Source organism: Choloepus didactylus, chromosome 10 (genome assembly GCF_015220235.1).
Source record: "Choloepus didactylus isolate mChoDid1 chromosome 10, mChoDid1.pri, whole genome shotgun sequence".
Classification (NCBI taxonomy): Eukaryota; Metazoa; Chordata; class Mammalia; order Pilosa; family Megalonychidae; genus Choloepus; species Choloepus didactylus.
The window spans coordinates 14,799,031-14,823,146 of NC_051316.1; the positions used below are offsets into that span (position 1 = coordinate 14,799,031).

Below are 24,116 nucleotides of genomic sequence, written 5' to 3' on the forward strand. Positions count from 1 at the left end.
ATGTGAATATCCTGATGTAACATTGTGGTTTCATGCAGAACAGTTTCACTGGCCTAAAAATGCCCATATTCCCATTCTTTTCTCTTTCCCTTTTCCCTGAGACCCAGGCATCTGATGTTTCAACTATATGCCCCTGCGTTTTTTCATTCCATTGATTTCTTGGGAAAACGGTTTTCATTCCCACACACTGGATTTGGTTGACGGCTTCCCTGTGGTATCCTGTTATTTCCTGCAAACAGGCAGTTAGCAGCTTGGTTGAATTCATGTTCATATTTCAGGCAGAATTCTGTCACAGGGGCTGGGAGCTTCCTGCCATATAGAGGCCCACAGGATCCCACCACCCTCTCTCAGGGATGTCAAGATGGGTCCCTGGGCCAGTGGCCCAGCCTCCCCTGTCTGCAGAGAGTCCCTGTCAACCTTTCAGGCATCATGTAGAGCAGCTGTCAAGGATCCTTGCCAAAGAAGTGTCCCCTTCTATCTTTCTTCTTGTAAAAAGAACTTTCCCTCCTTTTTCATTCAGCTGTTCTGAGCTTTCTTTCCTCAACAGTTTTTACCCTGAACTTGTCTTCATCAGCTGCAGAAAATGCAGGATAAGTGCTTTTTCTTTTATGTACTAGTTTACCCATTTTCAGAATAATGAGTCAGTGCCGTAGAATTGCAGGGTTATTTTTGAAAGATTTTAAGTGTATGTCCCATGCACTATTTCAGACACACTTAACAGAAAAAAAAAAAAAAAAAAACTGTCATTGAGCTGAAATTCGGGTTTATTGGGCATCCTGGGTTTTTATTTGGTCATCTGTGGGCCCCACCCAAGGCCCAGTCTCATCACTGTGCCTACATCATCGGGTTCTTGTGACAGTCGGAGGGAGGGAGGGTGTGAAATATTTTGTCAGTGGAGAAAGCTGGAAGGTGGGACCCAGAGCCTGGGAGCCCAGCGGCTGTGAGTGTGCTTGCCCTGCCCTCGTGCACCTGCTCTCTGTGGTCATCTTCGCACGGGGCTGTCCCTCGAGTGGCCCGGTGAGCTTACCCCGGGAACAGCTTAGCACCTCCTGTCAGCTTCCCTGGGACCTGAGCACAGTGTGGACATGATGGACGTCACCAAGCAGAAGGACTGCTAGATGAAGCTGAAGAAGTTTTTGCACTACTACTACAGCACCAACCTGAAGCGGGTCCCCAAGTTCACCAACCTCAAGTTCTGTGACACCAAGTGAGTGGCTGCCCTCCAACCCTCAGGGGCCAGGCTGGTGGGGGGACCACGGGGGTGTGGGTTGAATGGGGAGCAGGGCTGCTGTCGGGCTGCATCTGTCCTTGAGAAAACACATACCAAGTATCCCAGGGACTGTACACAGGCACAGATTTATTTCTCCTGGTTCTCTTTTAAGCTGTAAACATGATACATTGTGAAAAATACAAACAAAAATCAGGAGTGAAAAACCAAATCCTCTGGCTTGTTTCCCTAGCCACTCCCCAGAAAGAACCATTGTTAGCAGTGCAGTATGGTCACTTCTAGAAGTACACATGCTCACACCCACTCACCAGTGCACTCACTGACATGCTTGTGATACTACCTCTGACAGACACTACTGTCACAACCATGACACTGACAAACTCGCTGACACCTTCCTGACACATACTCAGGCACTGCCTCACCCACACACTCACACTCGTTTATGGACATGTCATACTTGATGCTCACTGACACACTCACAGACACAGACACACCTGTGGCAATACGTCCCAGACACACTCATGATACTCCCACAGACCCCCACTCACTCTGGGAAACTCACCAACAGCCACTCCTGTGATGCTTTGTACACACTCACCAAGACTGACTTACCAACACATTCACACTCGCTGACACATTTATTCACAAACACACCAACATATCCATGGCACATACTCTCTGACACATTCACCAACACATTCGCACTTGCTAACATTCAGACACCAAAACTCACGGCACAGATTAATACACTCACTGACACGTGACACTCCTACAGACTCCCACTCACTGAAACCAGCACACTCACTGACACATACTGGCACACCAAAACACCGGTACCTTCACAAACACACATGGGCACACTCAGATACCCACATGACACACTCAGTGGTGCACTTGCACGCTCACGTCATTCTTACTGACATGCTGCCACCTTCACATATTCACATAGACGTTTACATCCACTTGTTCACATTTACACACGCCCAAAGGCATACATGCTCCCACACGGCCCTACATCACATTGACACACATACTTAGGTGTGTACACGAATACATTGCTAACACCCATACACACATTCACACTCTCACACTTACGTGCACTCACAGACAGACCTAAACACACTCACATTCATCCTTTTACTTTGTACCTTTAAGAAATGGGGATTTTACCACACCATACCAGTTTCTTTGCAATCAGCTTTTTGCCACTTACCAGACTTGAGTCTTTCCTCTGGTTCAGGCCGTCTGCACTGTTCACTCATGGGATTCAGGCTGTGTGGTCTCCTGGTCTTGGTTTATTTGGTCCTTGGTATCAGCACTGGTTAATTCTGAAAAGAAAAGTGTTGCTCTTTGGTATCAGCATCGCGGTCCCTGCTGTTAGTAGGGCATGTGGCCCTTCTGTGTCAAAGGTCAGTCCAATGTCAGGTTCTCATCCCACTGATGAGGATATGTGCCTTGCTGCCACCAGCTTGGCGGTTTGCCCCGGTACTCCTCTCTGCTTCCCCAGGACAACAGGCTCTGCCCTCATTACCTCTCACATCTGACCTGCCCCTGCTGCCTGCACCAGCCCCGAGTCCCTCTTGCCCCATCTCCATCAATCCCTGCTCCATTCGGCTGATTGCTTGGTAAAAGGCAGAGACACTCAATGGCTGGCAATGAGCCTTTCTACCTTGCCTGCTTCCCACAAGCACTTGACCTTATATAAAAGCTGCTGTGCAAAAGGGCAGGGAGGCAAAAAGTAAAAGAGCTGTCAAAACCCACAGTGAGTCACAAGGAGATAGTGTACCTGGACAGTGGATTTTGTTTGAGCATCCTGGCAGAGAAGGAAAAAAGGGAAATGGTATGAATTATGGTGTTGGATGAGAGCAAGCCTGCCTTCATGTTGGTGAGATGGATTTTCTCCAAGGCTGAGTTCTGAGGATTGTGTTGCTTTGATACCAAAGATCACAGTGGATCATGTCACCATTAATTGTATATGCTACATTGCCCAGGAGAGGCCTTCACAGACAGGTGCCTGGTTAAAGGAGCTGAAGGGGGATACTTGTTTGGCCTGGTGTTTGCCTTTGGGCCTCTCCTGGCCCCCCAGTTGCCAGCAGAAAAATTGATGATGCCTTCTGGGTCTCCTAGTACAGTTGGAAGACTCTGAGAGTGCCTTGTTACAGCATTGGTTTTACATTTATACACAATTATGCCCAGTTACACAGGAAAGTGCCAGGGTCAGCAGGAACCTCTCTGGGTTCTGTTTGTATCATCTGACATCAGGTGGGGGGTGTTTCTCTTTCATCAGAGCCATTCCTCCCATGGGGATGGGGATGTGTTGGTCAGTGCTGTGAGTTTCCTGGGCACTGCTGCTTCAGGGGAGACCCACAGGGACTGGTGTAGCCTCCCAAAGCATTAAGGGTGACTCCCACCTCCACATGCTCAACTCCCTGTGGCTTTGCGTCCAGCCCTGACTGTGCACGGTGGGGTTTGCGCAGGTCAGGGAATGTAGGGTGACTTCCGCAGATGGGCAGCTGACCCTCCTAGTTGTTGGAGGGTGCAGGGAGCAGCGGCGTTTGCACAGAACAGGCTGGCTTTGATGTCTGATGAGCAGTCCAGGCAGGGACTCAGATTCCGGGGAAGGGGTTTCTGGGGACTCTGTGAGGGGTCTACAGTATGGGAGAGGATACAGGGTGTAGGTGGGTTGTGAGGGTGCCAGGCTGGCTGGGGAAGGTGGACTCTCTTCTCTTCTGGGGCCTTTGGGGGTTCCAGGATGGATGGGAGGAAGGAGGGGCCACGAGGCCACATCGTGGGTAGATGTGGGCTCCTTGGGGAGGGAGAGTGACAGCAGATGGGAACCTACAGATGTTTTAATGAAGAGTGGCTGTGCCTGAGGCTGCTGGGGTTCCGGGGGTGGCAGGACCTGGCTTTTGATTTCTTCACCGTCTTGCCTGAGCTGACGTGGTTTTGACCAATGATGGCCGTGATTTCTGGGGTGGAGGCTGAGACCTGCCAGTGTCCTTTTTGCCCAAGGATGCTGAAACCTGATTCTCAGCCATGGTGAGTTGGTCTCTCCACAGGTATTGCTGACTTGAATGTTTGTAATGCAGCACTTGGAATTTTATCCAAGACAGTGGCATTTCATTGGATTAGAGACCCCTTAACCTTTCCCATCCTCCCTGGAGGTGGATTGGTGGATTTGAGAGTGAATGGAGGTGGTAGTTGTGTACACCTTGCCATGTGCTCTGGGGAGCAGTGGCTTTTGCTGCAGAGACTCTGGGAGGTGCTTGTGTTGTGCAGGAGAAACAATATTCTCTTTCAGTGCAAATTGCCCCATCACACTCATGGAGGATGGCCTGGAAATGGCTGCTTTCTGGTTTACCTAGAAAGGATACATTCACTCTGGGGTGACATTTTTCTCTTCTGAGCCCAGAGCTGGGCTCTCTAGGCTTCTCCTCTTGTGGTCTTCTGTGCTTCGTATCCAGCAGCCAACAGTCAGTGCTGTGGCCTGGCTCACTCCTGCCCTCCTAGAACCTCAGTCTCTTCATCTGTAAAGCGGGAGCAATGGCAGTGAAGTAAAGTGCAGGAAGGACTTCATAGAGTACCTTTCACATCCCATTGCTTCCAAAACAGTGGTAAACATTCCTGTGGTCACTGACCATTGTCTCTCTCCCCATGACCAGAATGTCCCTTCATGGAACCTCCTGACATTGTAAAAAACAGCCTTGGAGAGAAAAACTACTGGCCTGATGATGCTCTGCAGGCTAAACCCAAAGTGCCCAAGTCCTGTGTGTGAAGGACAGCTACACTGACTTCCGCATCGGTTCAGGAGGTGTCTCCGCCTGGTTCCATGTGCTCAGGACGAGCCTCGGGACCTTGGGGTGTGCCCAGGCCCTCAGCAAGCTCATAGTATAAGCGCTGGATGGTCTGGAGACCACATGTACTCTAAATGTGGGGGACCTAAGATGGGATGTTACCCCACAGGTGAGACTGGGAGAATTTCAGGCACTGGGGATGTCAGGGAGTCCTTTGTGAGTGGAGGGGTGGGGTGCCTCCCCAGACTGGAGAAGAACATGCCATTTCTCCTTTGTCTGGTAAGACATAGGCACCTGCGATGATTTGGTGAAAGCCTCTTGAGAAGTGACCAAGTGCCCGAGGGAGGGTGTTGGGGAGACTTCCTGGAAGTGGGGACAAGGTGTTATTCCCCCCAGGGGCATGCAAGGGCCACATCCAGGAAGCTTGGAATGGGGATGCTGGGGACACTCACAAGTCAGAGGAGAGCTGGGAGGCTTGTCACTGGGGCAAAAGTAGGGAGGCCAGAAGAAAAAAAGTGATGTAAAAAGCAACAGAATGAAAAAACTTGGGGGGGCTGATGAGACCCAAAGTCTGGGGTTCAACCAGCCCCAAACTGGTTTTCTCCAGAATAGATGGTGCATGAGCTGGGGGCTCAGTTTCTGATCCTGACTCTGCAAGGCTCTGAGCAGGTCACCCTGGCCGCCCTCTGGGCCCATCTTACTGGGTGGCGTTTCACTGTTGTGAGGGTGTAGAGCATGATGGGGCCTGGCAAATGCTGACAACGGAAGCAGTGGCCATCCTTAACCCAGACTAAGATCCAACAGTTCCATAAAGTGGAGCTTCTTATAACTCCCTCAGTTACAGGGTTTATGTACCCCTTTGGGACACATGTCCATTTGGAGTGCTGCAGAAATGTGGGCATTGTGATTATGGGGTGTTGCCCAGTTCCTGCTGGGTCACGTATACCTAGAACCTTTCTAACATCCCAGCATCCCCAGGATGGGGGCACTGCTAATGGCCTCTTGTTGGCAGGGTGAGAAGATCTATCTCATCAAGCTGGCCTCGGCGAGCTCCTCCCTTTACGAGTTCTGCCATTCAGCCTCCAACAACGAGATGTTCTTTGTCGACCAGGTGATCAAATGCTACAACGGCACTATCCCACATGGCCAGGTGCTGTTCATCTCATCAGCTGGGCCTGGGTGGTCCCAGGGGCCCCAGGACCTGGGTCTCCTGCCTCACAGCCTGCTGCTGCTCCTGGGAAGTGAAGCCAGCAGGAGGGCGAGGTGGGGCCACCCCCAAGAGCAAACCCGGAGAGCTCCCTGATGGCCATGGGAACTGCACCCTGAGCCACTGGCAGGGCCGGGGCCACCCCTGAAGGGAGAAAGAGAGTGTTTGCTTACTCTAAACTTTGCAGTAAGGGATAGTTCAAGTACAGACAAAAGGAGGAAGTATGCTATAAGTCTTTGCCACTTCCCCACCCCAGATTATGTTGAAGTCAATTCTAGACATATTGTTTCATCCATAAATATTTCCGTTTCTGTCTCTAAAATACTTATTTTAAGTAACACGATTAAAATACAGGCATCATCCCTTTAAAAAGTAACAGTTAATAGTAATCCTTTCATATCATCAAATATCCAGTCGATATTCAGATTTTCTAAATGTCATATGTGTATTTTTTGTGTGTTTTAAATTAGGATGAAAATGAGGCTCTCGCTTTTGGATTGGTTTATATGCCTCAGGTAGGTTCATAATTCCTGGACTCTCCCTCTCCTCTCTGTCCCTCCCTCCCTGCTTCCCGCCTTTCCTTCTTCCCTCCGTTCTTCTCCCTCCTTCTACCTCCCTCCTTCCCTCCCTCCCTCCCCCCTTTCGTCCCTCATAATCACAGTCCATTTTTTTTTCATTTTTTTCTTTATTGTGAACTTTAACATGTATACACAACAGTGATAAGTTTCAATGTAGGATTTCACAAGTAGTTAGGAAGCAAATTTCAAAGAATGTCATGGGTCGCAGTTTCACAACTTCAGCCATTTCTGTTATTGTAAAATATCTCTTGATGTGCAGCTCAACAAGTAGTCATATAGATAATTTCCAAAATTGTTATGGGTTACAGTTCCACAATTTCAGTTCTTTCCTTATGCAGTACAAGGTATATAAAGAGAAGACCTTCAAGGCACAATTCAATGAGCAGCTATAGAAAAAATGTCAAAGGATGCAGTAGGCTACAGTTCCCCCATGTCATTTTCTGCCTTCCAACCCCTCCAACAGCCCCACTTCCAAAAGTATGTATGTAATTAGATAAAGCTTCCGTATTCATAGACCTTTGTTCAATGTTACCTTGTTTGTTGCTGCTCCTTCCTGTGACTTAATCTTCCTCCATCTTCAGGAGTGTCTAGGCAGTGAGCACCCTGACTCGTTCATATTAAAAGGGGGTGTCAGTGGTATGGGGAAGGGGCCGCGGCTGATAGTTGATCTTAAAGCAGCTGTTGCCTCTGGGTTTTAGGACTTGTCTGGTATAGAGTTTCACAGAGTTCACATTAGCGGTTACAGACGAGATCTCTTCTTTTGTGTCTGGCTTATTTCACTCAGCATTATGTCTTCAAAGTTCATCCATGTTGTCATATGTTTTATGACCTCATTCCTTCTTACTGCCACATAGTATTCCACCATTGCATATACCACATTTTGTTTATCCACTCATCTGTCGAAGGACATTTGGATTGTTTCCATCTCTTGGCGATTGTGAACATTGCTGTTATGAACATCAGTTTGCAAAGATCTGTGCTTGTCACTGCTTTCAGATTTTCTGGGTATATACCAAGGAGTGAAATTGCTGGATCACAGGGTAACTCGATACCTAGTTTTCTGAGGAAAAGCCAAACTGTCCTCCAGAGTGTCTGTACCATTGTATGGTTCCATCAACAATGAATAAGAGTTCCAATTTCTCAACATCCTCTCCAGCATTTGTTGTTTCCTGTTTGTTTAAAGTCTGTCATTTTAAATGGTGTGGGATATTATCACATTGTGGTCTTGATTTGCATCTCCCTAATAGCTAGTGAAGATGAACGTTTTTTGCCATTTGTATTTACTCTTCAGAGAAATGTCTTCTCATATCTTTTGTCCATTTTATAATTGAGCTGTTTGTACTATTATTGTTGAGTTGTGGGATTTCTTTATATATGCAAGATACCAGTCTCTTATCAGATACATGGTTTCCAAATATTTTTTTCCCATTGAATTGGCTGCCTCTTTACATTTTTGAGAAATTCCTTTGAGGTGCAGAAGCTTTCAATTTTGAGGAGTTACCATTTATTTATGTTTTCTTTAGTTGCTTGTGCTTTGAGTGAAAGGTTTAAGAAGCTACCTCCTGATACAAGGTCTTGAATGTTTCCCTACCTTATCTTCTAGGAGTTTTATGCTGCTGTCTCTTACATTGAGGTCTTTGATCTAGAGTTAGTTTTTATGTAAGGTTGTGAGGTAGGGGTCCTCTTTCATTCTTTTTGATTGTGGACATCCAGTTCTCCCAGCACCATTTATTGAAGAGACTGTTATGTCCCAGTTCAGTGGATTTGAGGGCCTTATCAAATATCAGTTGACTGTAGATCTGGGGGTTGATTTCTGAATTGTCAATTTGATTCCATTGATCTATTTGTGTATCTTTGTGCTAATACCATACTGTTTGACAACTGTGGCTTTATAGTAAGCTTCAATGTTAGGCAGTGTAAGTCCACAGTCTATTTGTTGAGCAACTGGGGGGTTTCCAGGTTCCTTCTCTGACGCTAACATGGGCTGAGTCCCAACTCTCCTGGTAGATGGAGTGGCCCTGCCTTGTCATCCTTCCTCCCCCTGTGTGTGGAGACCAGGGATGCCAGGGCCTCGGTGCTGTCTTCCTGTGTCCTTGAGCAAGTCCCCTCACCTCCCAGGCTCTCAGTTTCAGGGGCTGGATTCAACTGTCTCTGCCTGTTCAGAGACAGCCTCTCTTTGCTATGGGGCTCACCTCACCTCCTTTACAGGGTAAGGACTTCTGGGGGCATTCTGGGTGGATAAAGACATGGAGGCCCTGGGCTGGTGGTGCTCTGTGCCCACCAGTCTGCTGGAGGTGCCGGGCCTGGTCCTGATCCAGAGTTGGCGTTGGTAGGGATCAAGCAGTTCTGGGCCCCGTCAACTCCCAGGCCCTCCGGACCTTCCCATGGGACCTTCCCTCGTGCCCATGCTGCAAGATGTGCCCAGTCTCGGTGGGGTCATGGAGAAGGGCTACCTCCATCTCGGTTTGTCTCTCCCAGGCTGGATCGACACCACTCATCCCTGTGGCCTGCCTGACCTTTGCAGCACATTTCCTCCACAGCCTGAGCATGGAGATGTAGACGAGGTATGGCCCCTCCACACGACACCACCCCTGGGCTCAGTGTGCAGGGCTTCCCAGGCTGTGCTGTGCCTGTCCCTGTCCCTGTCCCCAGGCTCTACAGTGCCTGTCCTTGGGTTCTGTGGGCAGCATCTGCCCCACTGTGCTGTGTCTGTCCCTCGGCTCTGTGGGCAGGGTCTCCGTCCACCATGCTGCACCGTCACTGGTCTCTGTGAGGGTCTCCCCCCCCCACCCTGGGTCAGTGTGATGCTACCTTCCCTCTCCTTGGGTGAGGCCTGTTGAACTCACTGGACCTCTGTGTGCACGTAGATGAAATGTGCAGTCTCATGAGCCTAAGTCCTGTCTTGGCCATCTTGGTGGGAATGGAGGCTGGAAACAGGTGACCCTTTGGTGGATTCTGGGTACATTGGAAGGCACACTCTTTTCCTGGCTACTGACCCTTTCTCTCTAGTGACCACAGTCATGGGCTTGTGTGAGAATGAAGCAGGCAGCTCCTGTCAAGGCCCAACTTCCACCCCCCGAAGACAGTCTCTGTGCCGTGGACCTGTTCCACCTCTGCAGGGCCCCAGTGGGGGAGCCTGGGGTCCTGTGGCCTTGGTGTGGGTCACTCTCTGTACACTACTGGCTCTCACTGCACTAAATTGCTCTCTCCTGTGGCTTACAGAGCTCATGAAGTGGAAAGAAGGTTGAAACTTGCAGCCTGACTCAGTTTCCAAACTTTGAAAGGGCCTGTTGGTACATGGGAAAGCATCTGCTTGAGGCATTCAGAGGAACCAGTTGCCCTGTATGTGTGTGTCTGAGCCCATGCTTCTCTGTGGGGAGCAGGGGCTGGGGGGCTATTTCTTTGTGGGTAAAAACCAGGGATGCCAGGATACCGGGAACTGGGATGGGGACCCATCCCCTTGGTCTGGGTGCTGCCTTCATGTGACCTTGACCAGGCCCCCTCCCCTCCCCGAGCCTCAGTTTCCCTATCTGTATGATACAAGGCCTGGATTGAATCAGCAGTGACTGCTCGAGCATGGCCCGGAGGCCTACCTGGAGGGGCCATTTGGTAGTTTAGAAAGAGCATTGGGCTGAATGATGAAAGGGGCAAGTGTGCATTCTACTTTGTGCCTTTGGCCTTGGTGCAATTATTCACAAACCCCATGCACTCCCCAAATGCCTCCGTGAAGATAGTCAAACCTACGTGATGAGAGACTTGAGATCGGCTGTGATTCTGCATCAGCCAGGCAAGAGACCTTCTCACTGACTCCGCTGTGAAGTGGGAGTGTATGTGCATGTGTGTCTGTGTCAGTGTGTGCATATTTGGGTATGCAAGTGTGTCTGAGTGTGTATGTGTGCACTTGTGTGGTAGTACATATATGTGCGAGCATGTGTTCCTGTGCCTGCACGTTTGCATGTGTGCACGTTTGCATATGTGTGTTGGTGTGTGTACGTGTGTACATGTGTGTACATGGTATGTCTGCGTGCAAGTATGTGTGCATATGTGAGTGTGACTTCTCTGTGTGTGCATGTGCACAGACGTACATGTGTGTGTCTCTGTGTGAGAGTCAGGGACTCCCTGCAGCTTGGAGAGGAGGAGGTGGGGAAGTGTGATGTAGGCTCCTTGCTCTGTGCTGCCTCATTGGGCACCCCTCGCCAGCCTATTGTCTCTGTCCCAGTTCCATGCCCGGCTGAGTACTCCTTTGGGGCCCAGAAGAACTTTGCCAAACTGCCTCTGTCCCTGTGAAGGATACTGGCTATAGGATTTTTGCTGTTATTTATCTCTTTTTTTTTTTTGCAGTTGTGGTCTTCCCAGGAAGTTGCTTTCTTTCTGATAAAAGTCACAAAGAAACAATTTTAATAGAAACCTTTTGCACTTTGGGTGTAGTTTGAGCTGAGACAACTAAAAAGACTCTTTCATCTCTGCTGACCAGGTTTCAATTAAATTCAACAGCTCCCAGAATGAGAAGCCTGAAGCCAGGCTCTGGCAGAGGAAGTGAGAGCCTAGAAGGGGAAGCTGGCACAGCCTGGGGGCTGCCCACGCCCATCAGTGGTCAGGAATATGGGACTGGGCAGCTGGGCAGACAGGTTCAAGGTGTGACCATGGAGTCGAATCCCATGGTGACAACGGTCCAGGCCGTCCCCTGGGACTTGGGCCCCTCCTCTGCAGAAGGCATGATGATAGTCCCTGCTTTGAAGGCCATAGGGGTGTTCCAAGCTCCAGTTCTCCCCATAGGTGGCTGCTGGGCACAGCAGGCCACGGGCACCTCCTGTGTTGGACCCTCCCAGGGTCCATGAGGGATGATTGGCAGTTGGGCAGGCTGCTGCTGGCAGAGGCCCCTGGAAGTTCCTGGACACTGGAGATGCCCCTGGGCTAGGGGTTGCCTGCTCACTGGGGCCGGGCAGCTGGCAGGGCCCCCCTGAGCTAACCCTCCTCTCCTTCCCCACCCCATCCAGGTTCTCACAAATCTGGGAAGCAGCTGCTGCCTCATTGAGTCCAAGGAGCTGAAATTCTCAATGGAGCTTGCAGATCACGGACTGAAAAACAGGTGAGAAAATATCTCATGCAGGACGGTGGGGTGGAGAACAGGGTGGCCAGGTGGGAAAGAAAGTGCCAGAGCCTGGAGGAGGGAATGTCCAAGGGCTCATTTTCCTACCCATGAGAAATGTCACAGGAGGTGCTGGCAAGTGGCACCTGGCATGGGCTGGCCCAGAGTGTGATGCAGCCTGAGTCAGACATCCCAGTGCTGCCCCATCCTCCTGACACTGACCTGCCCTGAGGGATGGACGGACACAGACAAGAGCACCCTCCCACCCAGGGCAGCAGGCTTAGATGGTGGAAGCAGGTGGACACCCCAGGATTGCTGGGAGACATGGGGAAGGAATGTGAGCCAGCACGAGGCCAGGCGGAAGGAAGGCAGATCCCAAGGTGGGGAAAGACTGCCAGGTGTGGACACAGAAAGGCCTGGAGAGGGCAGGGAGACGGTAGGGTGGGGTCTGTGGGAGCAGCAGCTGGTGACTGGAAGGGCGGGCAGTCCAGCGGGGTTCCGCTGAGCCCAGAGGTGGAGGCCTCGGGAGTGGGTCGCAGAGCCCGGGTTCAGGGTGGGGGTGGGGTGGATGACGTGGCGGTTTCACATACCTGTGGGTTTTTGCCCCTGAATGTTGGGGAATTGTGTTTGGGTCACGGAGGCATTGCAAGTGATAATGCGTCTGCATCCAGATCTTGTTAGGCAATGTGGCTGCATGTATTAGTTTGGGTGTGGGATTCCTGCGTTGTGAATGTTTGGAAATGTGTTGGTGGGTGCTCATCCGCATGTTCTTAAGGCACTTTGAATGGCCATGTGTGTTTCTTGTATTGATTTTCAGATGTGCGTCTACATATATTGGTATTGAAGGGTAGCTGTATGAGTTTTAGTGGGTTGGTAGGGTGTCCTATATGTTCAGATTGTAGGATTCTGTGGCATTTGCTTTGTGTGACTCTTTATGCACACAGGTATGTGATGTGGGACCGGATATGTATTGGTGATTATATTTGCCTACTTTTGTGTGTTGTGTATTTGAGTATATTCGAGGCAGGTGGAAGTTGAATTTGAATTTCATTGATGTATGTATTTATGGTGCGTGGGAGTTTGCACATTTTCTAGGACTGTGTGTTTGTATTTTGTAGTAGGAAGTCATTAGCATGCATTCTGGGAGCCGAGTATTTGATGGAAGTTTGGGTTGTGTGTTTCCAGTGATGTGGGACAATTTTATTTGTATGTAATGGAAGCACGTGGTACGATTACCTTGGAGTATCTGGGGTTGTGGTAATTTGTTGGTGTGTGAATTGGGCCTTGGCAGAGATTTCCTCTGTCCTCATCTCTGGCAGACTGGAGATGTTTCTTCGTGTCTATGTAGTGTATACTAGTTTGTGTGCACTCGAGAACCGGGCGATCGTGTGCAGGTTCACGGTAGAGTGGTGGATGAGATAACTCTTCACTTGAAAGTGTGACAGGGACTGTGTTTGTGTGGAGGTTTTCTGTGTATAAGTCAGAGAAGTATTTTGGCCGTACATGGTGGTAAACGGGCATAATGTGTGGATGTTTTGTATGGTTCCAGGTGTGTGTGTACGAATTTGAGTGTGTGTAGCATTTCCCCTTGGATAGGAAGAAGTGACTGGAGTATGTGTAAGTTGTGTGTGTCTGTTTTCCAGATATAGAAGGGGCTGTGCCTGTTCTTGTGATTTGTAGCATGGTTTTGCTGATATGTTTCGGGCAAAAGTAAAAGGTTCATACTCAGTGTGCAGGTGTATTCTAGGCGCATGTTTTTGTAAAGGGGGTTTAGGTTCACTAAAGCTGGATGGAACGAACTTGGGACAGTTATTGGTGCATATCTCCTCCCACGGCCGGGGCTCCAGGTGAGGGCAGAGAAGGCTGGCATGCGGGGTGCCATGGAAGCCTGAGGTGCAGTCTTTGGAAGTGGATCCCAGAGCCTGGTTCAGTGTGGTGGGGAGGGGTCATGGAATCGTTTAATATAGGTGGGTTTTTTTTCTCCCTGAGTGTTGGCGACTTGTGTGTGCATCACCTCCGGCTCACTCGCGAGAAGTGCAAGTACATGCATGTCATGTTATGGAGTGTGCACGGTTGATGGCAGTAGCACTGTGGGTGCTGTGCACAGAGAGGGTGGGTTAGCGGGCGTCGCTGGTGGCATTAGCCATCTCAGCGCTGGCCAAGGCATCAGAAGAAGAATCCTCAAGGCCAGCGTTTGAGTTGGGCCTCAATAATGCTGGGAGCTGCCCCCTGTCTTCTGGGAGAGATCTCCATGGAGACCGCCCCACCCACAGAGGTGGAATTCTGGGCAGGCAGCATTGTCTTCTGGGAGAGATCTCCACGGAGACTGTGGTATACACAGAGGTGGAATCCGCAGGAGGCTGCAGTACTTCAGCCACCTCTTGGCTTTCGGTTGCTGGCATCGTTGCCCACTCCCCTAGCGAGCACTGTCGCTCCACTCTTCTTCCTAACCTCGCGGTCCCTGTTGTACCTGTGCCCCCCAGCTTGGGTGGTGCGGGTGGACATCGGGCTGGGCCGGGGCCGGGGTGGGGCTCTGCGGCCTTTGCCTCTGCCTCTCCCACCCTTCTTACCTGCCCCAGAGCTGGAAGCAGGGCAGCCTCTGCCATGGCCTCCGGATCCCCACGCATAGGGGGCAGCGGAAAGATCCGGACGCGGTGTTGCCACCCCGGTTCCGTGAAGCCTTACTCGCAGGGGCGACGGCGCCAGCTGGGCATTCTTAGCAGGGTTACAGAATGTCTTCAGAATAACGTGCCATCATGGCTGCAGAGATATTTCAACAAGAATGAAGATGTATGCAGCCGCACAGCAGACCCAAAGGAGACTCCGTGTTCACAAGAAATTAGGGAAGATGACCACATAGTGTGTGCCGGTGAGGAGAGCTCTAATATTAATGATGGGAGGATCACTAGTGAGTCAACAGTCAGTAATACAGAAGATGCCTCAACAACCAGCCCTGCTTCTAATTATGCAGGTGAATTAAACAGGCCCTCTCTTCGTCGGAGCCACTCAAATTTCTCCATGTTGGAATCCCCTGCATTGAATTGTCGTCTGTCCACATCATCAGCATTCCTAATTGGCAGTCGTGGATTTTCCCTTGTGAAGGAAATTGTAGACTCTACCTCTCAGCATGGTGATGATAACACGTCAACTAGCCATCGTGATTTTTCAGCGAGAGGTTCCGATAAAGCTATGGCTGCTTCAAAGAAGCCTTCAGTGCCACCTCTGTGGTCCCCAGAGGCTGAGCAGTCTCATTCACTCTCACAGCACACTGCCACCGGGCCAAAAAAACCAGCGTTCAGCTTGTCTGCATTTGGGACACTTTCCCCTTCATTTGAGAAATCTTTGATCTTTCAAACAAGTCAGCATGGAGATCCTCCTTGTTATCCTAGAAAAACAACGTATGGTGGGGCAGCAGCTGCTGTAAGACATTCTAAACTAGCAAGGACCCCTTATCAGGCACCAGTAAGAAGACAGATGAAAGCTAAGCAACTCAATGCACAGTCCTATGGTGTGACTAGTTCAGCAGCTCGGCGAATATTACAATCTTTAGAGAAGCTATCAGGACCGCTGACAGGTGTTCTTTCTTTTCCTGTGTATTCTCCTCTTGATAGGAGTTGGATAGACAACACAGATTTTGAGGCCAAAAGAGATAAGGTGGATTCTCAATATCCTGTTCAAAAACTCATGTCCCCAAAGCTAGTTTCCAGAGCAACAAATCAAAGTGTTTATTTTAAACCGTCTCTGACCCCATCTCATGAATTGAGGAAGGCTAATCAAAGAATAGTGGAAAAGCACAGTACTCATGAAAACAGTGTGACACCAGGACAAAATAGAGAACAAGAAAGTGGCTTTCCATCTGAGAATTTGCATCTCCCTGCACCCAATGGATTGTCTTCTGGAGTAGGTAGTAGAGGTGGCATAATTAGATGGGAGAGAACACACTTCCTGGCATCTAAACCACCAGTGGAGGAGGAAATGGAAGCACCAGTATCATCAAAAATCTCTCTACCAATCACCAATTCTTCACTGCCTACATTTAGTTTTCATTGTCCTTTGCTGACAACTTCCTCTCCAGCTCCCATCAGTCCTTCACAATCAGTAACAGATAAGGTACAGATGATTTCTCCGAGCAGCACTGGCAGACCCATGTTTAGATTTTCTTCTCCCATTGTAAAATCTACTGAGGCAGTTGTACTACCCGTATCATCTACTGAATTTACATTTAGTATGCCTATTGCAAAAACAGAACTTCCAGACACCAGTAGTACTTCAGAACCTGTGATAAGTACTTCAGCTCAAGCTATCACTGCAGTGAATAGTACAAGCTGTAAGAGGAAGCTAGATGAAGATGATGAGGGCCCTCCTAGACCTGCAAAAACCCGGAAAGGAGGAAGAGTCCTTGATATTCTGAAAACCCCTGGTTTCATATCACCAAAGGTAGATGCTTTTGCTGCTCAGCCTACCACAACAAGCCCGGGAGTTTTTACAGGACCAGCCGTATGTAGGTTTTCCTCTAGTGAAACTGGACTTGGGAAAAGTTTAAAAGCTAGATCATCGTGGCGCTGTGGTACATGTCTACTCCCAAAGAAAGTCACCGATGATAAGTGCGTAGCCTGTCAAGCCACCAAGTTGCCACCAAGAGATACCACTGAGCAAACAGCAATTGGAACATCAAGAAAAAGTGGCAAACCAACCATTTCTTCATCAGGGACAGGCTTTGGGGACAAACTTAAACCGCAAGTAGGAACTTGGGAGTGTGATACATGTTTAGTGCAAAATAAACCTGAAGCAATAAAATGTATAGCTTGTGAAACAATCAAACTTGGAATTGGTGTCAACCGGTTCCTTCCACTGCCAGTGGTTTCAGAAAGTGCCATAACTATGACTGCTTCATCTTCTAGCTGCACTGTGACCACTGGTACCTTAGGAGTTGGAGAGGAGTTCAAAACACCAATAGGATCTTGGGAGTGTCCAATATGCAGTGTTTCTAATAATGCAGAAGACAATAAATGCATGTCCTGTATGTCCAAGCAAACAGAGAGCTCAGTCCCTGCTTCAAGTAGCAGCACTGTACCTGTTGGTCTTTATTCTGAAAACAGTCTAGGATTGGAGAAGGTGAAGAATCCCGAGGGAACCTGGGACTGTGAAGTATGCCTAGTCCTGAATAGAGCAGATTCTGCCAAATGTGCAGCATGCAAAAGTAACTTTGCTGTACCCAGCACAGCTCAGTCTTTGCTATTTTCTCAGCAAAATAGCACTGGTACAGATGTCACCCCAATTGTCTTAGGTCCAGGAGTCATGAGTCATAATACTTCAACCTCTGGTTTCAGTTCTCGAGCTACAACCTCATCTAGCTCTGGAGGACTGTACTTTGTATTTGGCACTGGACCTTCAACACCATCTGCCGGTCCAGCATCTGGTGTTAACCAGACCCCAACATTTGGACAAAGCCATGATGCCAGCCAGCCTTATCTCACGGCATTATTCGCAACTGGTTCCCAGCCTGCACCACCACCTACTTTTGGTGTGGCGTCAAGTGGTAACCAGCCTGCTGTGTTTGGACAGCAGCCTAGTCAGAGGGCATTGGGCTCTAGAACAACTCCTAATTCCAGTCAAACGGATGAACTATGTTTTCTTTTTCAAAAGTTCATTTTCTGAACTCATGAAAAAAGACTGCTAGTGGTCACAATGCTGATATGCACAACAGTTTTATTAATAATGAAAACACAGAAATACCATACAATTACTAAATGGAGAAGTTGATAGATCTGAAAGGCACTTAGCATGGACATCTTTAATCAGGCTTCCTCCATCAGAAAACTGTAGTGCACAGTACACCCAACTCACTCACTTCACACAAGCACAGCACAAATTCAGCCTAGAAGTCATTCATTTCAGCATCCCCTAATCTATACTGATGCCTGAAGCTTCAGAAAAATAAACAGCCAGTTGGAACTGGGCACTCTTCTGGGGACAGCCAGAACAGACTAGATCAGTGAATGATTTGCTGGATCATCGGTTATTTTTCTGAAGCTTCAGTCATCAGTATAGATTAGGGGATGTTGAAACGAATGATTTCTGTGCTGAGTTTGTGCTGTGCTTGTGTGAAGTGAGTGAGTTGGGTGTACTGTGCACTACAGTTTTCTGATAGAGGAAGCCTGATTCAGGACGTCCATGCTGAGGGCCTTTTAGATCTGTCAACTTCTCTGTTTAGTACTTGTATGGTATTTCTGTGTTTTCAGTAAGACTATCACCTGTCTTTCGTTGAACGATTAGAGAAAACATCCACAGCTGTATTTCTGTCAGAGGACAGTAAGTTGCCATCACTCCAGAGAAGTTTGGCTATGGTGGGGCAGTGGTGCTGGTGGTGAAGTGCACACACGGTGAAAGAAATGCTGAGAGAGTTTGCTAATATAAGACCTGCCCTACTTCAGATACTCAAGCGAGCCCTACCGACAGAGAAACAAAGAAATGAGAGAGAGGTATAGAGACTTTTAACAGACATATATAGAATATTACATCCCAGGTCACTGGGACACATGTTCTTCACTAGTGATCACGGATCTTTCTCCGGAATGGACTGTATGCGGGGACATAAAAACAAGCCTCAATAAAATAAAAAGTAAAAAAATGAATTTGTTCAACACACGTTCTCTGACCACAATGGAATACAAATAGAAGTCAATAACCATCAGAGACTTGGAGAATTCACAAACACCTGAAGGATAAAAATGAGGGGGAGATGAAAACATTCCCGGATAATCAAAAGCTGAGGGACTTCATCACCAGTAGATGAGTCCTAAGCAGGCTGAAAGGAAGGGACACTAAACAATTGACTGAAACCACATGAAGAAATAAAGATTTCCAGTAAAGATCACATGGTAAATATAAAGACCAATACTACTGTATTGTTGATTTATAACTCCAGTACTTACTTCCTACAGGATCTAAAATACATAAACTGTAATGATAAATTGGTGGTTTTGGACTCAATGTAAAATATGTAATTCTTGACAAGAACTACATAAAGGTGGGGGAATGGAGGAGTATAGGAACACAGTTTATGTGTCCTATTGAAGTTAAGTTGGTATCAAAGAAAAACAAGATTGTTATAGATTTAAGAGGTTAAATTTAAGCCCCATGGTAAACACAAAGTATCAGAGAATATGACCAAAGAGATGAAAAGTAGAGTAGGGGTTCCAAGAAGTGGGGGAAGGGGCAATGGGGAGTTAAGAAATGAGAGTAGGGGTTTTGGTTTGGGGTGAAGGGAAACTTCTAGAAATGGATGGTCAGAAGGTGATAGCATTGCAACATTCTAAGTGTGATTAATCCCACTAATGGAACGCTAGGGAGAAGTGGAATAGGAAGATTTGGGCTATATATATCTTTCCACAATTGAAAAAAAAAATAAGACAGTCTAAATAGATGACAATTAAATGCCAAGGATGATCCTGGATGGGATCTGAGATCGGAGAAGAGGAGGCTCAAATGGACACAGATGGGACACAAGGAAAAAAAAAAAGGAAATATAGAATGTAAGCTTTATATCAATGTTGAATTTCTTGAACTTCTTTGCTGCATTTAATGAGATTTCATAAAATAATGTTCCTGTTCATGGGAAAGGTATATGTGAATTATATTGTTTGTTCAAAGATATGTGCAACTTGCTCTCATATGTTCAGAGGACAGAGCAATAGATGATGGATGTTAGGGAGGGAGGGAGGGAGGGAGAGGAGGGGAAAGAGACAGTGGTGTGACAGGATCTTAAAGGTGATGGATCGGGGTATCGGGGGAGGGGGGTCGGGGTATGACAGAATTCTATGTAGGGGGTTTGTACTGTTTTTACAACTGTCCCTGTAAGATTGAACTTATTTCAAAATAAAATCTATTATTAAATAAAAAGAATAGGTATATCCACTCTTATGACTATAAAGGCTAAAACACATCTTATGAAAGATTAGAGGAACATGGAAATAAGTAAATGGCTTCATGTTAACTGATTTTTTTCTGTAACTTTATTTACATTTCTATTTAAACAAACAAAACAGAACAGAACAGCTGTGACCAAAAAAAAACTTGTTTCCCTGTCAATCCCTCCCTTTTCTTTTCCAGGGCTTTTATAGGTCTCTGTCTTCTGGCATCAAGAATAATGCAACAGTATCTCTGACTGCTTTCTCTTCATTCCAGGTCATTCTATTCCTGCTGCTCTTTCCTACCTTGGTTCTTTACTTATATGTCTCTTTCTTAAAAAATGCTCTTCAAGTTTGCCTTTTTATGTTATTTTATTGGTTACTAATAATTTTTATTTTTATTTTTGGCAGAGAAGAGCAAGTTATTACCCTGTATGAAAACATCAACCTCGTGGAGTTGAGACTCATTCAGCCATATGAACATGTTATAACGAACTTTATCTGTGAGATCAAACTTCAGAGCCCGGAAATGGAAAACCTGGCCATTGCCGTGAAGAGGTATGGAAGTCATCCTTTCTAGGTGGTCCTTTAACTTGCTCTCTGACCCGTGTGGCAAACGGACTGAGCTACGTTATCACCTTATGATAGCGCTGAGAGGGGAAGCTGATCAGGCGGTAACTTGTGGGGTCAGCCAACAGTCAGTCAGTAGGTCTCTGTGATCCCATTATATCAACTATTCTAGGCCAGTAATTAGATGTGAAATAGTTTGGAGACATTTTAAAAAAAATCCTACATCGAGCTAATTGAACCATACAGGAAATGGTCTGTCCCGAGAGGTAGGCGTAACTCCCTTTGTAGCCTGGCTTTGTCGCCTACAGGTGCGTGACCCTGGGAAGGTTATTTCATTTCCCTGAGCCTCAGCTTTTGCATTTGCAAAAGGAGGATGACAATATTCACCGCTTTGGGGTGTTGAGACTATGTAGATGACATCAGGGAAGCAGCCCCTTCCACAGCACCCATCACATGGCAGGTGTGGAGCAAGGCTTCTTTCCCTCTTTCTAGCCCTGCTCACCTGGCCCTCCCACCTGAGCTAAAGCCGAACACCTGTTACACCCTCACTATAATACAGTAATTTTATCTAAGCTGTAACTGGCTTACAGAGGATGGCTTACTGGTTTTAACAGCAACCCCATGTGGTAGCAGCATTTACATTGTTGCATTACAAGTGTCAGCCTCTCTTTTCCCCAGCAGGACCAAACTATTGGGAAAGAGAGGGTACTTTGTCACACATCCTGGGTGCTCTGCTGCATAGATGCTTCTCACTGCCACGTGCTTCTCCCCACACTCCCAGCTGCTGTGCACCCCACCCCGCTGGTGTCTGGAACTTATAAATACACCCCTTTGATGGGATGCTGCCCATACTGCATTGGGGGTGGGGGAGGTGAGTGCTGCAGTTTCCACTTTTTTTCAGCTCCTCTGTCTCTCTATTCTCCCCCTCAGCAAGAAGATAAAGCTGTCATAGTTGACCCTTTGAAGTCACTGAAGGGAATTAAAATGGAGAAGGGAAAACGCAGGCATAAACTCCTCATGGAGGGTTTCTTCTGAACGTTTTCAGTTCTTGACCTTAAGTTTGCCTTCTAGGAGTCTGCATTAGGGTAATAAAGGGTGGTCTTCTGATCTCCAAATGTTGGAGAAAATTCTGGAGTAAGGACCCGAGCTCCGGAATTGGCTTCCCTTGAGGGGTGACTGGCAGGCAGACACATGGATTCTTCAGATTGTCCAATGACTGTCTGTTAAAACACACACAGGTACACACAGACCCACACACAGGTATGTGGACACACACACTCACATAGCTTCTAAGGACAGTTGCATGTAAACCCAAAGGGAATAAGGGAGCAGTGTCCTTTGTGTTGTCATCACTACCTCTCTCCCCGTGGATTAGCACGTCACATTAGGATGAGCTGTGCTGGTGTCTTCTCCCTGAACGCCTTCTCCTTTCAAAGCCTGTGCTCTCTGGCTGGGATCTGGAGCCTGGCTCCATTCTGAGCCAGCAGTTTCTATTTGCCCCTCTCCTCCTAGCTGTCGAAGACCTTGCTTCCGTGTTTAAATGATGACCTGTGATCATTCCCTTACGTTCTTAGCCAAGGACCATCCCCAGCTCCGTGTTTGGTTAGGAGATGGTGGAAGAGCCGCTTCTGTCTTCTCTTTGTTTGGGGGGCCCTGGGCCAGGTGATAGTGCACAGTTCCAACATGCCAAGAATTAGGAATAGCCAGGGCAAACGCTCTTCATGGGCTCCCTGATTTACAACCAAAACAAAACAAACACACAAAAAGACAGAAAAGAAAGAAGAGTTGCTGAGAAATGAGAATGGCAGGGAGAACACATTCAGGAGAGGTCCCAGATATTTTGGGGACTGGGTGTTAAGGAGTGGCTTGAAAAAGTGGTCATAACAAATAAGAAGGGACTTCTGGCTTAGCTTTTTACTGTCCCAGATTTGACCAAAGAAATTGCTGTGGAGATGTGTAATTTCCATAGCAGGTACTTACAAACAGAAACAAGCTGTCTTTGCAAACATGGTTAACCACGTGGAGAAGTCTGTGTGTGAAGGGAAAATAAATAGGAGTAGAAAACAGTGAGAAGCTATTCACAAATTTACTTTGGGGTCTTCCCCACTTCCCAGCACTTGTTTGGAGTTTTATGTAGAAATTAAACTAATACATGAAAAAATTGTGTTGTGAGGGAGCAAATCAGTTAAAAGCAGGTTGGGTGGTGTAGCAGAAGCTCCTCAAACAGGAAGATGGGAGCCTGTTTTTATATTTAAGCTCTGCTCTCTACCTTTTATTAATAAAATGTCATTGGTCCAGGTGAATTGGCTCTCGAGAACTCATGGTTTCTGCTTTCATGTAGCTTATAATCTATTTGGATGGGCAAGTCATATACATATGACAAGCTAAATAATTAGATATGGGGCTGAAAGAAAGCAATTCTTTTTTTTTTACTTTTTTTTTAGGGTTTAATCTGAAACCCCAAATGCTGTCAAGTGACACACATCTCCATACTTGAGAATTGCAAAATGAAATTATCCTTCAACCCTTCTCACCTAAATATTTCCATTTCTATATTTCTAGCAAATCAGAATGCTCTGTCTATCTTTAAGCGGACAAATAGAAATAAGTATTGTTTAGATCTCTTCTTCCCTTCTAATTTTACCATATAGCATTGAAGTTTTACATAATGCAATATCAAAATTATATTTAAACTATTTTTTTGCTATGGGGTTCTTTTACATCCAGTGTGTAGCTCTGTCATGGCAGCAAACAGGATTTTTGCAATTTATTGAGCTTCCCAATGATTCCATATCTTCACCGATTCTTTGCTACAATCTAATTTAACATAATTTTATCTAATTTCATTTGTTTAATGTCTAGTTTTAACATAATTTTGCACTTAAGTGGACAAATTACCAATCTGATTTTATCATGTGGAAGGACTAGGGGATATTATTTTGAATGTGTGCATCTATATGGGGCTTGAAATAGATGAGTTCTGAGTTTCCTCTTTATCTGACAAGTCTGAGAGTATAATGCAAAGGCACATGTCCTTTGGATTTCAGAGCCCAGGACAAGGCAGCCATGCAGCTGAGTGAGCTGGAAGAGGAAACGGATCAGAGGATTCAGGCAGCAGAACACAAGACACGGAAAGAAGTGAGTTTCTGGGATTGGCTCTTTCGTGGAACAAATCTTTATGAGGTACCTTTTCTATACTGGGCACTCCTCTAGGTGTCAGGGCAGGAGAAACAAGTCTGTTTTAGGGGTTGTGTCTTGGGGAACTAGGATAGAGAGAGAAAGCCAGATAATAAACGGGTGATAAATAAAGTAGTTAATTTCAGACAGCAGCGGTGCCGTGAAGACAGTAAAGCAGCGTGTGTCATTCACCGTGGCGGAGTAGACGCTGCTCTAGGCTGGGGGTCAGTGGTCGCATTGAAGAGGTGACATGAGAGCTGGGGCCTGCAGAAGGCAGAGCCAGCCTGCATTAGAGAAAATGGCTTGACTTGAACACACCACTCTCTCATTGCCAGTGCCCACCACCATCTTTAAATCTAGATTACAGTGGAATTAAAATCCTGTCTTTTAACATTGGAATTTTATTATGAAACACACCTTTTCTTCATATTGTAGGAACTCTTTAAAGCTGAAAATTGGATGCGGCCTCTGATTTCCACTGAAGAAACAATTATCTTTTTTCCTTTTAAAATATCTGTAGGTGATTAGTGTTTACTATAAGCAGAAAATAGACATATTTATTC

At 47.1% G+C, this 24,116-nt stretch overlaps 2 protein-coding genes across 8 annotated transcripts in view; one reads left to right on the top strand and one right to left on the bottom strand.

Annotated features, from left to right (window-relative positions):
• The window catches only part of LOC119505250, a 64,961-nt gene extending 59,846 nt beyond the window's left edge, over window positions 1-5,115 (bottom strand). Inside the window, exons 1-5 of the mRNA XM_037797891.1 lie at window positions 5,021-5,115; window positions 3,683-3,876; window positions 1,841-1,936; window positions 1,635-1,722; window positions 1,161-1,307 (exon numbers count right to left, since the gene is read on the bottom strand). Of these exons, the coding sequence (XP_037653819.1) occupies window positions 1,161-1,307; window positions 1,635-1,722; window positions 1,841-1,936; window positions 3,683-3,876; window positions 5,021-5,115 (620 nt within the window). The remainder of the gene's footprint in view (window positions 1-1,160; window positions 1,308-1,634; window positions 1,723-1,840; window positions 1,937-3,682; window positions 3,877-5,020) is intronic.
• A 797-nt stretch (window positions 5,116-5,912) lies between these two features.
• LOC119504587 (ras and EF-hand domain-containing protein-like) overlaps window positions 5,913-24,116 on the top strand; it is a 54,126-nt gene continuing 35,922 nt past the window's right edge. For all 7 annotated transcript variants that reach the window (XM_037796840.1, XM_037796838.1, XM_037796842.1 and 4 more), the window contains exons 1-5: window positions 5,913-6,133; window positions 6,700-6,744; window positions 11,805-11,896; window positions 20,218-20,364; window positions 23,424-23,514. In XM_037796840.1, coding sequence (XP_037652768.1) covers window positions 6,002-6,133; window positions 6,700-6,744; window positions 11,805-11,896; window positions 20,218-20,364; window positions 23,424-23,514 — 507 coding nt within the window. In that variant the 5' untranslated portion in view covers window positions 5,913-6,001. The remainder of the gene's footprint in view (window positions 6,134-6,699; window positions 6,745-11,804; window positions 11,897-20,217; window positions 20,365-23,423; window positions 23,515-24,116) is intronic.